The sequence below is a fragment of the Phyllopteryx taeniolatus genome, chromosome 9, assembly GCF_024500385.1.
Source record: "Phyllopteryx taeniolatus isolate TA_2022b chromosome 9, UOR_Ptae_1.2, whole genome shotgun sequence".
Classification (NCBI taxonomy): Eukaryota; Metazoa; Chordata; class Actinopteri; order Syngnathiformes; family Syngnathidae; genus Phyllopteryx; species Phyllopteryx taeniolatus.
In genome coordinates, this window is record NC_084510.1 from 3,981,320 (window position 1) to 3,999,039 (window position 17,720).

General features: G+C 41.1%; 1 protein-coding gene across 1 annotated transcript; it reads left to right on the forward strand.

Moving 5' to 3' along the window:
• Nucleotides 1–5,451: 5,451 nt before the first annotated feature.
• chia.1 (chitinase, acidic.1) lies at nucleotides 5,452–15,507 on the forward strand. The gene is made up of 12 exons (XM_061784535.1): nucleotides 5,452–5,518; nucleotides 5,768–5,824; nucleotides 6,198–6,227; nucleotides 10,586–10,790; nucleotides 11,113–11,169; nucleotides 11,260–11,425; nucleotides 12,383–12,507; nucleotides 12,756–12,879; nucleotides 13,646–13,828; nucleotides 14,033–14,149; nucleotides 14,858–14,984; nucleotides 15,137–15,507. Exons 2-12 carry the CDS (start codon nucleotides 5,806–5,808, stop codon nucleotides 15,343–15,345), a joined length of 1,362 nt encoding a protein of 453 aa, XP_061640519.1. The 5' UTR covers nucleotides 5,452–5,518; nucleotides 5,768–5,805; the 3' UTR covers nucleotides 15,346–15,507.
• Nucleotides 15,508–17,720: the final 2,213 nt, after the last annotated feature.

Here is a 17,720-nt window from a genome sequence, read left to right on the forward strand (position 1 = left end):
TCTGTTCATCGACCTCATTTTCTGTCATTTAGTTGGCAGATCAGTACATAGCACATAGCTGGAAAGTGAGAGGGCCACATATTCAAAGCACAGATAAGATAACTGCTCAAATGATAGCATTTAAAACAGGAGCTGCAGTCTAACTTTTTTATTGTCTACTGCTTTTCCTGTTCAGGGTCACTGGACGATAGTCAATCACGGGGCACGTGCAAGTGAAGCAACAAGCAATTTCACAAACTCAATCACCTTAAGATAAAGGTTTATGCAATGTTTCCTTGGGAGAACACATACAAAGAAACAACCATTCGCACTCACATGCACACCTACGGGAAATTTAGAGTTGTCAATTAACCTACCATGCATGTTTTTGGGATGTGGGAGGAAACCAGAGTGCCCGGAGAAAACCCACGCAGGCACAGGGGGAACATGCAAACTCCACACACGCGGGGCCGGGGATTGAACCCGGGTCCTTAGAACTGTGAGGCAGACGCTCTAACCAGTCGCCCACCGTGCCTAATAAAGAACAACTAATTTTAATGATAAATGCAATTCTTTCCAAGTATATGGGCCGTTTTCATATCATTCAATCAATAACAGTAAAGACGTACAAAAAATTATATATATATATATATATATATATATATATATATACACACAGTGTGTCTCCTATGTTGAAACAGCCATGATTGAAGTCCTAATTTTTAAAAAGTTAGGATTTAAAATTTTAGGCACTAATAGTAAAGGCAATCAAGAGACAATTCCGCTAATTTCATTGCAGTCCAATGCAAATGTAATCTGAAAAACAAGATTTCTTTAACTTGTATGGGAACATTTATAAATAATGGGATACAAACTTTTATTTATGAAGAACATCCATCCATTTTCCATACCGCTTATCCTCACTCGTGTGGCGGGTGTGCAGACGCCTAGCTCAGTTGACCCTGGGCGAGAGGCAGAGTACACCCTGATCGCAAGGGCACATATTGACAACCATTCGCACTTACATTCACACCTACGGACAATTTAAGTCTTCAATTAACCAATTACCCTTACCCTATGAACATCCATCCATCCATTTTTTCATATCGCTTATCCTAACTAAAGTCGTGGGGTGTGCTGGCGCCTATCCCAGCTGACTCTGGGCGGACTGGTCACCAGCCAATCGCAGGGCACGAAAAAAAAAACTGTGAGGCAGATGTGCTTACCACTTGTACACCGTGTCACCCTTCTGAAGAACAACTTTATTCAATAATACTGTAACTCAAAAGCAGCAGTGATTTGCTAAACTCCCGACTGGTGTTAAAATGTGATAGCATTATACTTTCAACAACTGACAAAGTAATTGTGAAGCTAAGCTTTGGAAACTAGAACTGCAATGACTAAAGAACATCCATCCTTAAGAATGTATTACGTTCTGCGTCAGTCTTATCCCAACTTGAATTCTGCCACAGCTTTTTTGATAGGACCCACTCACAGAGCAAATGAAGGTAGCCCACTGAAATATACCTCTTGCGTAAAGGTAAAGACAGAAGTGCATAACGGTAAAGACATAAACAGCTTCATGAAAACCGTGGGCATTAATGATCCTAACTACTTATTTAATCCATTACACTCTGGTTTTTCTACATTCATAATAATGGTCAAGACTTTTTTTTTTTAACCCGTCCTGTTTAGCTGCATGGCCATGTAGAATAGTGGATCTGTATGCATTTTAGGGGAGTTTAAAATACTCCCTCTGCTTATTTTTATTTGTTTTTTATATTCTGATGTTTGTTGAAAATGCAGCCGAACAGAAAGGGGTTTTAGGGGACACACCGAGGGACAGAAGGGAAAAGGGAAATAGGGGTGCGAACCACAGCAGAACAATGGTTAGTCGAGATATTTGACTACAAGTAACATTACAAAGTCAAATCGTGTTCTTAAGATGGGGTGACACCGATGAGGACATGCAACAACTAACCAATAGGACAAGATGAGAGAGGACAGAAAAGGGCAGGGTAGGACAGGATATGGGAAATGAGCAAGGCAGTGCTACTGATGAGTGGTGTGGTGGAATGCTTTTATAGTGTCTCAGCACCTATAAGAACCTGTGAGTTGATATCCGAATACAACCTGTGTTATTGTGTGTGGTCCGAGCACAAGCAAAACCTATAGCGTGTCTATGGAACTTATTAGTGAATGAACACCATATCACTTGCATGTTCGTCAACTGGTTGCTGTGCTGGCACATCGAGTAAGGGTGGGCCTGAACCCCTCCACCCGCAACGGGGCCCATCGCTAGCACGCCCATCCCGTGGGGGACCCAGTCAGGCGGATCACATCCACTCCCCAGGACCCAGGGTTGTCCCCCAGCCCAACCGAAATGCTACCACCCGCTACCCGGTGCTCCCCACCACTGGCACCTTCCCCGGAGAGCATGGGGCCCCCGACCACCACTGCAATGTTGCAAAACCATTGCAAAAGACATACACTTGTTCTGACATCTTTCACAAATAAAACCATCTATTTTGCTGTCTGCTACTGTGTTAATTGAAAAATGTTTGCCAAATCCTGGCACTTCTGATCACAGATCCTTCTCGTGTATTGCAAAAAAATAATGAGGCTCCCTCCAGTAGCATTAATGGTAACGACAGCTTGAGCAACTTTACTATAGGAGGATCATTTGCAAAAGAACCAACAAAAGAAACTCTGAAGACATTAACATTCATTTGTGTAGTTAGCATCATCAGAAAACATTTTGCGCATCGTGAAACTTAATTTGGGACACATCATTATGTGTAAAGATATGTTGACATTAAAAATGTGAAAAATATAATTTAAGAACTTTTTTTTGCTTAGAAATTATTTCCATTTAAAATACTAGGTATTTGAAGTATTGACATTTGTTATTGTCAATACTTCAAATAAGTAATCCGGTACTTATAGCAGTAAAATTAATTGATTTTCAAAATGAAATTCAGTGGGGTATGGCTTTACCGTTAGTGATCTAATTATATGAAAATGGCCCATATACAAAATGCCGCTAGGCCAGCGTCAACTCCCTCTGGATCCCTACAGAATACTGACTAATGGAGAAATTAAGTGCAATGGCAAGCCTTGATAGCTAGCTAACATTGTGTTACATGTTGTTATATCTTTGTTGTTACAATGATTTGATGACAATGTTAGTTTTAATTAACAATTTATGCATTCCGGTCATTAAAATTTTCTGTGATGTAGAACTACAATGGATTATACGAAATAGTAATTGTCGCATTTTACGCTTTATAATGCGCTACACATTTTCAATGGGAGACAGGTCTTGACTGCAGGCAGGCCAGTCTAGTACCAGCACTCTTTTACTACGAAGCCACGCTGTTGTAATGTGGTTTGTCATTGTTTTCCTGAACTAAGCAGGGGCGTCCATGAAAAAGACGTTGGATGGCAGCATATGTTTCTCCAAAACCTGTATATACCGTTCAGCATTAATGGTGCTTTCACAGATGTGTAAGTTACACTAACACAGCCCCATACCATCACAGATGCTGCCTTTTGAACTTTGTGCCCATAACAGTCCAGATGGTTCTTTTCCTCTGGCCCGGACATGACGTCCAGAATTTCCGAAAACAATTTGAAATGTGGACTTGTCGGACCACAGAACACTTTTCTACTTTGCATCAATCCATCTTAGATGAGCTCGGGCCCAGAGAAGGTGGCGGCGTTTCTGGGTGTTGTTGATAAATGGCTTTTGCTTTGCATAGTAGAGTTTTAAGTTGGACTTACAGATGTAGCTGTCATATACTGCCCTGCATTTCCATTATTGGAGCCGGGAGGGCGCTCTGTGTCCTCTCGCTCCCACCTCCCCTCCCTGTTTTCAGCACCTGTCTTCAATCAGCCTCATCACCACCGGTGTATATAAGCCTGCCTCTTCCCAGAAATCCTCGGTGGCCGACTGGTTAGAGCGACAGCCTCACAGTTCTGAGGACCTGGGTTCAATCCCCGGCCCCGCCTGTGTGGAGTTTGCATGTTCTCCCCGTGCCTGTGTGGGTTTTCTCCGGGCACTCCGGTTTCCTCCCACATCCCAAAAACATGCATTAATTGGAGACTCTAAATTGCCCGTAGGCATGACTGTGAGTGCGAATGCTTGTTTGTTTCTATGTGCCCTGCGATTGGCTGGCAACCAGTTCAGGGTGTACCCCACCTCCTGCCCGATGACAGCTGGGATAGTCTCCAGCGCCCGCGACCCTAGTGAGGAGAAGCGGCTCAGAAAATGGATGGATGGATGATTATTTGCTAAAGTTTATCAGTTTGAACATTAAATATCTTGTCTTTGTCATGTATTCAATTAAATATAGGTTGAATATAATTTGCAAATCATTGTATTCTGTTTATATTTATGTTTAACACAACGTCCCAACTTCATTGGAATTGATGTTGTAAAAACAGCATTTTATCTTCACTTGGGTTACAGTATATTTGTCTGATATTTACATTTGTTTGATGTTCTTAAGCATTAAAGTGGGGAAATGATTGAAAAATATGAGAATTTGAGAAGGGGGGGGGGGGCAATACTTTTCCACAGCACTGTATCATAGTATCTATGTACATAATCTGGATTGCGCTTCTTGATTGATAATTTGTTGTAGGTAATGGTAAAGAGGCAGGATTTAAATAAGTTTTAACTTCCCACTCATTTTTAGATGGGCAGTACACAGTGTATAGGATATTTATATTGTACATTTGTCTTTTTTTGTTGTTTTTTTCTTCTGCATTTGAAAATGAAGTTTAATCAATTAAATATCAGTATTTGATTGGATAGTTAAACATTTTGAAAACGTGTGTATTTCCCTTCAAGATGAGAATCTGATAAGAATGAACCGAGGGGCTGGGGGAGTGATTGGATGTGTAAATGAGATTCAGTGGTGTGTCTGTAGTTTATTTTTTTAAACGTGTCTCTCTCACCACACCAGGCAACTTTATTTCTGCAATGAGGTACTCGGGGACACCAGAAGGGGGCTCCACATACAAATAGAACTCTGGTCTGAGGAAATTAAATAATAAGATGAGGATGGTTAACAGAATTAAATTAAATTATTTTTGGAAGCGAAATAAAATATACGAGCCATACATCCCGACCAGAGTATGTCACAATTCAACCACACCTTTGTAGTGTATTCAATTAAATATAGGTTGAACATGATTTGCAAATCATTGTATTCTGATTTTACGTTTAACACAATGTCCCAACTTCCTTGGAATGTGGTTTGTATCAGCTATTCATGAGAATGACGTAAGCCATATGTACAAAGACAATGTCTCTATTGTGAACTGCTCTAACCACTTCCTCCTAAAAATTATGATGACTGATAATGGCTTTATGTGACCTTAACTCACTGTGGGCTGATATTCGATCAAAAAGACGCCCACTCGTCTTTATCATTTGCACTTTGTTACCATCTATTAGTCATTAAGAAGCAAAATATAAATTTGACCCAACTGGCCAAACTCTTCACTGGTTCTTTGGATCCTCTTGGGGAAGGTAAGGATATCATCATCATATCTTGATGGCCATGAATCATAGTAAATATTAAGTTGCTAACTCCCTAGGGCCAAAAGGACATCTGTCAATGAAAAGTATTGTTTTGGTTATGCTCCAGCTTTCCGTGACATAAAATGTACTGTAAATGTTTAATCTTAACCTGAAAAATTAACACAATCTTCGCAGCAGTTTTTTCTTTAGAGAAGTATTTTCCCCTCATTTTCATTTACAAATCTTTCTCTCAATTAGTTACATAGGTCCACCACATTGGCTTAACAAACAACACAATGGTGAAACTTCTTACAGGTAAGGAATTTTTTTTTTTTTATATATCTGCTAAAGTTGTATATTCAAATAGCATCTCAAAATATCAGGACATAAACAAATTATTATGGGTATATTTTAACCCTACATGCATAATGGACAAATATAAGTTTGAGATTTTAATTTATTAAAATGTGAATATAAATTCCATTATTTTAATATTATCAAACATTGCCATAGTCCTTTTTGTTTTTGTTAATAATTACTGCTTTTATGCAATTAATTGTGGATCATTTTTCACATTTGTTTTCGGGAGCATCTTTTTGAAATACTGTATAAATAAACTGCGCTCTGCTCCCATCAGCTGAGCATGCTCTTCACATATTAATCCTTCCTGTTTCCTTTCTTTATGTAGCCCTGGGCGTTCTCCTAGCTCTGCACATAGGTAAGTAATTTGCATGATTGGCTAATATTTTACCTTGTCAGTCGATAACGGGTCTTCACTGTACACTTACATCCATCTTCACAATGTAATCAGAACCAAAACGAGAGCTGTATTTTTAAAAGAATTGCTGATATAAATAAAATACATTAGGAAAGTTTAATTTGTAGCCTGCGATTGCCTGGCGGCCAGTCCATGGTGTACCCCGCCTCTCGCCTGAAGTCAGTTGGGATAGACTTCAGCACATCCATGACCCAAGTGAGGATAAACGGTATAGAAGAGAGTTGGATGGATGGCATTAGTGTTGCACTTTACACACTTACACACAGTGCCCCAATAGGTAAGTTGTAAACTGTACATTTACAACTTAAAAGTCTAATTTATTTTTTCACTTAAGTGCTATGTTAAGGTAAAATTACAACACATTTAACTATAAAAGTGTTATAGGTTAGGGTCATGCTTAAACCTGTTGTGTATGGTAGAATGGGCATACAGTATGCTTTAGTTGGTGCACTTTTATCCTCACTATTATACTCATATCAGTGGTGCTCCAGCTTGAATGGTGCCCTATGCATTGTTGTTCCCTGTAGTATTAGTACCTGAATGTGTTTTACTTGCGAATGTGTAGTGCTGTCATTTTGTTTGCACCTTGAATAAGGTTAGTATTCTGTTTAGTGATAATCAATAAGTGACAAGGATGGGAATAATTTGACTCCCCAGAATCACTGGGCGTAGGCTAAACAAAATTATTTTTCCGATGTACACTAATTGAATACGGATCTGCATAAATCCTACTTGTCCCATTCATTCTAAACGTGCAATTACTTCATTGATGGCATCGCCACACATCTCTCACACTTCCACAGACAAATTCCCCATACAAACGACAATTATTTTCCAGTCATGCCTATACGCAGTAGAAAACCATATCAGGTAGGAGTATGTTTTTTGGGGAGGGAGGGGGGGGGTTGCGATGTCGCCCTGTGTGGCCGCAAAATAATAATAATTCATTTTATTTATTGGCACCTTTCAAGAAATCAAACAATACAGTAAAAATAACAAAACATAAAACATTAATTATCCATCAATTTTCTGAGCCACTTCTCCTCACTAGGCGTGCTGGAGCCTATCCCAGCTATCATCGGGCAGGAGGCGGGGTACACCCTGAACTGGTTGCCAGCTAATCGCAGGGCACATACAAACAAACAATCATTCACACTCACATTCACACCTACAGGCAATTTAGAGTCTCCAATTCATGCATGTTTTTGGGATGTGGGAGGAAACCGGAGTGCCCGGAGAAAACTCACGCAGGCACGGGGAGAACATGCAAACTCCACACAGGCGGGGCTGGGTATTGAACCCCGCTCCTCAGAACTGTGAGGCTGACGCTCTAACCAGTCGGCCACCGTGCCGCCAAAACATTAATTAAATTGACAAATTATATGGCTAATGTTAAAGTGAATAGGCAGTCTGGAATAGATGTGTCTTGAGTTTGGATTTGAAGAGGGTTAATGAGTCTGTGTTTTGGAGGTCAGTCGATAGTGAGGTCAAAAAATGGGAGGCAGAGCGGCTGAAGGCTCTGACCTCGATGGACAGACAGGCACAAGGGACGATGAGGTAGATGGAGGACGAAGATCTGAAAGAGCAGTAGGGTATGGCAACATGAAAGATGTCAGCGAGATATGGCATGGCGAGGTTATTGATGGCCTTGAAGGTGCAGATCAGTGTTTTATATTGGATGCGGTATTGGATAGGGAGCCAGTGGAGTTGTTGTCGGACTGGAGTAAAGCAATGAGTTCGAGGGGGACCTTGTGATAATACGGGCGGCAGAGTTCTAGAGAAGCTGTAGTTTTTGTGGTGACTTGTGGGGGATACCAAACAGGAGAGAATTGTAATAATCCAGGTGGGAAGTGATGAGGCTATGAACAAGGACAGTAGCAGTGTGGGGGCTGAGGGATGGACAGAAGTGATTGATGTGTTGTGAGTGAAAGTATCCAGACAGGGTGATGTTGATTATGTGTGCTTAGAAGGAGAGTGTGTTGTTGAGGATGACACCCAGACTCTTTTAACCTAAGGGGAGGGGGAAACAGAGAAATTATAGAGTGTGATGGATAAACTGTCAATTTTGGCTTGCATGGACTTGGTACCTATGATTAGGATTTCGGTTTTATCACTGTTGAGTTTTAGAAAGTTGAACGAGAACTAGTGTTTGAGTTTAGAGAACCAATCATTAAGGGATGATGGAGGAAGAGTGGCGGTGGGTTTGGTGTAACAGTGAAAGTGAAAGTTAATTTATGGAAAATATTGCCAAGAGGTAGGGTGTATGTGATAAAGAGGAGGTGGCCCAAGACAGGGCCCTGGTGGACACCAGAGGAAATGGGGTACTGATGAGATTTCAAAAATCTTTGAATCTTTGATTCTTTTTTTAGCCAACTGATGTGAATGTGCTGTGCTGATGTAAAGTTAAATTAGCAAACATAAATGTAAAATGTACAGTATACCACAACAATGTCAGGCCACAATATTAGGTACAGCCATACGATCTAGCTTAGGTTCTCAAACTTTTTACATCAGGTACCACGTAGAAGAAATACTTAGCTCTCCAAGTACCACCATCATGGCCAACATTAAAATATGCCACTACATTTGTCAATACAAAAACAAGTTTATAGCTGAGAACGAGCAAACATTGCATACATTGTTAAAATATATAGTAAGAAATATATATAGCACAGCAAAGAGGCATTTGTAGTTCATAAAATTCATTAAATTAGTGTTGGAAGTGAAAGAAAATATATGAGCCATACATCCCGACCGGAGTATGTCACAATTCAACCACGCCAGCAGCAGTGTGTGTGTGTGTGTGTCTGTGTGTGAATAGATCAATTTACATCACATTTGCGCATGCAGAATCACAGAAAAATATATAAATCAGATTATCGTAGGGATTAGAAAGGATAATGAAGCCTTGGAAAAACTAGGAAATGCTCACAGTCTGATCACATTTCCTGCTCAGTGAGAGACAACGTCGGACTGCACGAAGATAGCTGCAGCGAGGACACACATATTAATGCACATACTGTACTGTATAATGCACTTGAACGGAACGAAGGAAAAAGTGATAAGAAGTGTCCTGTCCTTGTTTTGATAAATTACTTTAGTTCCAATACGTTGTGCATCTTGGATAAAGAAATTGTGTTTTACATTTTTTTTAAAGCTGATCCTGCATTATTTGTGCATACGCATGGTCTGAGGAGGTTCTAAATTTGTTCGCAGTGTACGAACAAAAACAAGTACGACCATATTGATGAATCACAGATTTGTAAGTCAAATGTGTGTACGCATGATCCAACCATAAATATGTGCGTATGTACGGTTAGTGAATGAGGCCCATAAATACTGTACTTTAATATACGGGGGGAAATACGGTAGGCCTACCTAAATAATGAATGACTCAAATGAAGTTAAATACAACTTAACTGTCCTTAACAAATGTGCAGTACTGGATGAAAAATATGTTTAAGTCACTATCACCTTTTGCACAGTTTGAACATTTCATACAGTGATTCCTTCGCGTACCTCTAGAGGGGTGCCTGTGGCGCTTGTGGTACTAGTACGACACTGAGAATCACTAATCTATTTATTTATAATGTTTTGGTTAAATCACTCAACTACACAACTGTAAACCACAATAATATACATATTAATACCTCTCTGACAATGTCAATCAGAAGTGAGCATTACTGAATTCATCAACAATATTTGTTTTCATCTTTGATTTGCTTTTTTTGTACCTCATTAGATTGTGAACATACAGTAGACTAACATTCTCGTTGGGGTGTATGTCCAATCATATATGTGTGTCCTTGTCAATAACATCCTGACTTAAGCTTTGTTTTACAAGTAAGTGGTAAATATAGCATTCCAAAAAGAGAATTCCCGTTATGCGCTACAAAAACACAATTCCTCCCATTTGGACAATATATTCATAAACAAGCCATGCATCTTAGTTATGATTTGCTTTACATTTCCCCGGCTTTCTCGTCACAGCTCCCACAGTAAGGCAGAATGGCTAATAAACAAAGCAAAACTGAACTTGTGTAGGCTACCTGTATGCCTGAAAGTTTTATGATCAGTCATCCTATGATGAAATTATATTTGTTTAAAAGTCAATGTATGATAAGTGTATGGCTGTATGACAGTGTCAGCCACTCATTTGCATTTCAATTTTAGTATAGTTTATTATTTTATGTCAAAAAGTATATTTTTGGAAGAGGAAAACCTCTGACGAACAATTTATGGAACCAGTTCTCTGGGAACAAATGCAATGACAACATCTCTGTTCTCTCTTCTGTCAGCTTCTTCCAGTAAATTGGTGTGTCACATGACCAACTGGGCCCAATATAGGCCTGGCCATGCCAAGTTCACCCCAGACAACATTGACCCCTTCCTGTGCACGCATGTTATCTACACGCTTGCCTCCATCAACAGCTTCAACCAAATCGGCACCATTGAGTGGAATGATGAGCAGCAGTACGCCAGACTCAACAACCTCAAAAACATGTGAGATCCAGTATTGTGGTTTCCTCATGGCTTTTAGCTAAACCTGTATACATATGATTTCAATAGGGGCTGTATCATCATAAGTCATGAAGACATAGAGTAAAGTAGGGTATAATCAGTGAGCTGATGATGTGCACAGGATGTTAATATAAATAATATAAAAGCATAATAATAATAGTTATAATGATAATAATTGTAACACAAATTATTATTATTATTATTATTACCAAGTATTGTTATTTTTATATTAGCAGCATTAACCCTAAATAGGCCACTTAATGAAATACTTGAAAAATTAATATTGTCAATTATCGTCTCTTAGTAATCCAGCACTAAAGACTCTGCTGTCAGTTGGAGGCACAGTCAATGGAATGAGCCCGTAAGTAGCATTCCCAAAATCCATGATTTCCTTTAAAACACAATAAATGTTCCTGTTCTTGTCATACATTCTCTTTCTTGGTGCCACCAGATTCATCGCCATGGTTGCCAGGCCAGAGAGTCGCATTGCCTTCATAAAGTCAGCCATCGACTTCCTGCGAACACATAACTTTGATGGGCTGAATTTGGCTTGGGAATATCCGGCACACAACGGCAGCCCACAGCAGGACAGGGAGAGGTTCACTTTGCTGGTTAAGGTTAGCATTACTCTTAACTTTCTAAAAGCTAAAGAAATATGAGTTAGCAATTAACGCAAGTACAAAGTCCTTGTGCTAAATACATTGTTGTATGCAAATATAGTTTCCAATCCATTGCAAAATGTCTTATAAAACCTGCACCAAAAATATCATCTTATGGTCTAATCAATGTTAAATGTGCAAATGTATTCATATGTTTAGGTCTGGTACACATTTAAGAATTTCTCAAATCTTAAAATATTGTTTATCTGACAGACCCCACACATGAAGATTAAAAAATAAATAAATCAAGCATTTAACAGTTTTGGTCATACTGTGTGTGGTGTCCTCTGATAATCTCAACACAGTAAACATAAAACATAAAAATTCTGTTCCTCCACCGATCTTGAAACAATTCCTCAAAGGGAGAAATCTCGCATCATCGCACACGATCTAACAAAAACGAAGAACAAACACTTCCGGATATGTGGCGTCTTTGTTTCCTAAGTGTTTCCAAAGGGACCGCAGACAGGCATGTTGTAGAATGGTGATGCCGTCAAAAAAGACTTGCTTTGGAAAATATTTCTTGCTGTTATACAAAAAAACAACATTGGGTAAGACATTTGTTTTTATGTATGGCCTGCTTTGTTCATCAGTCATGGTGCTTTGATTGGCTACATTCTGTTCCACGTCACAACTCCCTGAGTCATGGCTCGGGATTAGTCAGTTTTTCCCACACACGAAGCTCTTTGCGATCGAGGAGCAAATGTTTGTTGGGCGTGGTGAGGCCGGACCTTTGCGATACGATCGTGGACCGCCATAAGTCTGTCGCCGGGGGGAAGTGGTGGGTGTGCAAGCCATGCCCCCCTCCAGGTGGACGCCACAATGTCCGCAAAAATAATTAATGATAAAAATGATAAAAAAAACAGAGAGACCCACAAATGATGATTTGAATTGTTCTGCTGGTTCTGTCACTAGGAGCTAGTTGCAGCTTTTGAGAATGATGCGAGGGACTCCAGAAAGACTCAGCTACTGCTGTCAGCCAACGTCGCCTCAATCCGCGCCACCATCGAAAGAGCTTATGAGGTCAACCTGATTGCACCGTAAGTCAGAACTCACTCAACTCACTCTACTGTATAAAGCTGCTAACCAACATAAGTATTAATTAGGTCCAGGGAGACATTTCAAATGATACTAAACCAAGGAATATCAAATATGGTACACTGATGGGTTATGATGAAACATTAATGGGAATAAGGAAAGTACAGAAAGTGAGACATGTAATTTTCAAAGAATATGAAGTGGAAAAGTTTTGGTGTGTACTGAAAGATAAAACTTTGAAAACCAACAGATATTTTGACTTCGTCAACCTCATGACCTATGACTTCCATGGACACTGGGAGGCTGCTACCGGACACAACAGCCCTCTCTACCCAGGTTCTATGGACTCAGGATCACACATTCATCATAATATTGTAAGAAACACATCACAACTTGTCCCCACCACCCAGCTCATGTAGTTTAGCACTCTTGGTTCACCTCTTCACTCTAAACGGAAACTCAATCAACATAATGTTGAAAATTGACTGGCCTAGGAGTATTAGATTCACAATGAAAAGAAGCTTTCTCCCATTCAATCTACCGCAGTCGATCCCTCTAGTGATGCTCCTATTCGGCTTCTGTTCTGGCGCTTCCATGTTATCCGTACAGCTCATTGTAGCTAGGCTAGATGCAACCTTCCTACAGCGGCAAAATATTTTTTTTTTAAACAAACTTCACGGAGATTTCAGTGAAGCTATGATGTGTTCATGTGCAGAGACTATGGGCAGTAATATGAATTAAGTCAAGATGGTGTCGGCCGGAAACAAAGGTTAAACACACAGGCACGGGGAGAACATGCAAACTCCACACAGGGATTGAACCCCGGTCCTCAGAACTGTGAGGCAGACGCTATAACCAGTCGGTCACCGTGCCGCCTTCTTTATATATATATATATATATATATATATATATATATATATATATGATATATATGTGTGTGTGTGCGTGTGTAAAATACTGTAGTTACATTATATTGTAATGGATAATTACATAATAGCATAATTAAAAGAACAATTCTCTTTATATTCTCTTTGTCTCTTTGATTGAATAGTTTGGATTGTGGTACAATCAAAACTGTTAAATATGATGATTTTTTTATGTTGACATAACTCAAAATGCATGTCAATTTGAAAATTCTAGAACTCTTCTGTGTCCTATTGGTTGGATATGGGAGCACCAGCAGAGAAGCTGCTCCTGGGTTTCCCTACATACGGAAGAACCTATCGCCTAAGCACTGGTGCTACTGGCCTGGGAGCACCATCAAATGGACCAGCTGACGCCGGGCCATATACTCGCACTGCTGGTTTCTGGTCTTTCTATGAGGTATTATATTTTAGTACCCAAAATTTGAATTTTTTTAAAAGAAAAATCTAGCTTTGATAGCCTGTCATTTACTGTTAATAATAAAAATATCAACTGAACTTCTAAAATGTGCTGGTCCAAAACTGGATACGTGAAGGTAAGGATGGAGGACAATGTATTGGACAAGGAGCTGATCTTGGATTGTTTGCATTTCTTCTGTGTAAGGTTTGTGACTTCATCTCCAGTGCTTCTGTTGAATGGATTGATCAACAGAAAGTTCCATATGCCACCTTTGGCAGTTCTTGGGTAGGCTATGATGACCATCAGAGCTTTTTATTCAAGGTACCAAGCACCATTATTTGCATCCATCCATTTTCTGTGCTGGCTTTTATGCTGAGGGTCACGACAAAGATGGTTTGCACATTTGCCTCAAATCCCATAATGCAATTGGCATACTTCTTCATATGTCTTAACGAGAGGAGCTATAATTATAGGAGCTGCTTCTGCCTGCATGTCTGGTTATGTGCCAAAACACAAGGAAGTGATTTGTGTCCCAATCATTCATCCATTTTCTGTACTGCTTATCCTCACAAGGATGTGCTGGAGCCTATCCCAGCTATCATCGGGCAGGAGGCGGGGTACACTCTGAACCAGTTGCCAACCAATCGCAGGGCACATATAAACAAACAACCATTCGCACTCACATTCACACCTAGGGGCAATTTAGAGTCTTAAATTAACCTACCATGCATGTTTTGGGGATGTGGGAGGAAACCGGAGTACCGGAGAAAACCCACGCAGGCACGGGGAGAACATGCAAACTCCACACATGCGGGGCCGGGGTTTGAACCCCGGTCCTCAGAACTGTGAGGCAGATGCGCTAACCAGTCGTGCCGCCTGTCCCAAGCATATTAGAGTTTTTATTACATTATCTTTGTTTGAATATTCATGCCAGTCAGTAGGCCAGAAAGGTATTCATTGGATTAACATTTTATTTAGTTTAGTGCTGTTAGCTCTCTAACAGTTATTTTGACCTTAATCCTATTTTAGGTTGAGTGGATGACAGGCATGAACCTGGGAGGTGCTCATGTTTGGACTCTTGACATGGATGACTTTACTGGATCCTTCTGTTCAGCCGGCTCCTATCCTCTCATCAACCACTTGAGGATGTCAATGGGTGAATATCGTCCCTTGGCTTGCTTACTGTAATGGCTTCCATATCAGTTTATTGTTCCATGAAATGTGACAACAGTGAAGTTGTCTACTCGCAGAGACAGTTTCCGTGAATGTGAGTTATTTACAAAGCAATTTACATGTCTGACTCTGCAGGCTTTCCCCCGAAGCCTACCACCACCCCGGCTCCGACCACTACCAGGGACCCCATCGCCGATTTCTGTCGTGGCCGCCCCGATGGCCTGTACGAGAACCCAACTGACAGCAACACCTACTACCAGTGCTTCAGGGGAAACACCTACCTGCTCCACTGCCAGCCCGGTCTCATCTACTGGGACTCCTGCAAGTGCTGCAACTGGCCTTAATACACAATGGTTGAAATAAACTATTTGGATGAAAGTTTGCAATGCTAAGTGCACACCTTGACCAAAAAAAAAAAAAAAAAAAAAACAATAGCTAAATCTAACTGTCATTGACTCATTAAAAAAAATAAAAAACAAACACTTGTTTAATGACTTTTAATTTCACATTTTGTCTACTCCAGAATGGGGTATTAAATATTTGAATCTGTCATATTAATTTCTGGTACATGTTGTTGCCATACACCAAAAAATAAAAATAAATTTAAAAAAGTAATAATAAAAAAAAACAATAATAAAAATAATATATATATATATATATATATATATATATATCCATCCATCCATCTTCTACCTCTATCCGAGGTCGGGTCGCGGGGGCAGTAGTTTTAGCAGGGATGCCCAGACTTCCCTTTCCCCAGCCACTTCATCCATCTCTTCCGGGGGGATCCCGAGGCATTCCCAGGCTAGCCAGCGTGTCCTGGGTCATCCCCGGGGTCTCGTGCGACGTGCCCGGAACACCTTACCAGGGAGGCGTCCGTGACGCATCCAAATCAGATGCCCCAGCCACCTCATCTGGCTCCTCTCGATGTGAAGGAGCAACGGCTCTACTCTGAGATCCTCCCGGATGACCGAGCTTCTCACCCTATCTCTAAGGGTGGAAACTCATTTCGTCCGCTTGTATCCAGGATCTCGTTCTTTCGGTCACGACCCACAGCTCGTGTCCATAGGTGAGGGTAGGAACGTAGATCGACCAGTACATCGAGAGCTTTGCCTTTCGGCTTAGCTCCTTCTTTACCAGAAGGGATTGATACAAAGTCCGCATCACTGCAGACGCTGCACCGATCCGCCTGTCGATCTCCCGTTCCATTCTTCCCTCACTCGTGAACAAGACCCCAAGATACTTGAACTCCTCCACTTGGGGCAGGATATCATCCCCGACCTGGAGAGGGCATGCCACCCTTTTCCGACTGAGGACCATGGTCTCAGATTTGGAGGTGCTGATTCTCATCCCAGCCGCTTCACACTCGGCTGCGAACTGCTCCAATGAGAGTTGGAGGTCACGGCTTGATGAAGCCAACAGAACCACATCATCTGCAAAAAGCAGAGATGCAGTACTGAGGCCACCAAACCGGAACCCCTCTACGCCTCGGCTGCGCCTAGAAATTCTGTCCATAAAAGTTCTGAACAGAATCGGTGACAAAGGGCAGCCTTGGCGGAGTCCAACCCTCACCGGAAACGAGTCCGATTTACTGCCGGATATGCGGACCAAACTCTGACTCCGGTCATACAGGGACCGAACAGCCCGTATCAGGGGGTTCGGTACCCCATACTCCCGAAGCACCCCCCACAGGACCACCCGAGGGACACGCCTTCTCCAAGTCCACAGAACAAATGTAGACTGGTTGGGCGAACTCCCATGCACCCTCGAGGACCCTGCCAAGGGTGTAGAGCAGGTCCATTGTTCCAATAATTTGCAGACATAATTATTGTACCATTGTTTGTCACTTCTGAGACCTGCAACATTTCTGTCAGCCACAGGGAGCAGCAGTTAAAATGATGCCCAACATCATCACTGTCAGGAGCATGTATTTTTGATGAATGCTTAACCTTTTCTAGAGTACCAGGGGATATAGGGATACCAGCAGCTCACCAGCTCTCCATTGTTTTTTCTCAATAGGTTACAACTACAACTTAAAAAAATATATACGATATGTACATACAGCGGCTAAAATAAGTATTTAACACGTCACCATTTTCTCATTAAATATATTTCCAATGGTGTTATTGACATGAAATTTTCACCAGATGGGAACAACCCAGGCAGCACGGTGGACGACTGGTTAGAGCGTCTGCCTCAGAGTTCTGAGGTCCGGGGTTCCCGCCTGTGTGGAGTTTCCATGTTCTCCCCGTGCCTGCGTGGGTTTTCTCCGGGCACTCCGGTTTCCTCCCACATCCCAAAGACATCCGTGTAGGTTAATTGATGACTCTAAATTGCCCGTAGGTGTGAATGTGAGGGCGAATGGGTGTTTGTTTATTGTGCCCTGCGATTGGCTGGCAACCAGTGCAGGTTGTACCCCGCCTCCTGCCCGATGAAAGCTGGGATAGGCTCCAGCACTCCCGCGAACCTTGTGAGGATAAGCGGCTCAGAAAATGGATAGATGGATGGGAACAACCCAAGTAATCCATGCATACAGAGAAAGTAGAACAAATAAAATCAGAAAGTAAGTGTAATAATGTGAAATGACGCAGGGTAAAAGTATTGAACAAATGAAGAACTGGAGGTGCAAAAAGGCATGGAAAGCCAAGACAACACCTAAAATCTATCAATAATCAAATGGATATTAGCTGGTTCAGTCCTAATTTATGGCCTACAAAAA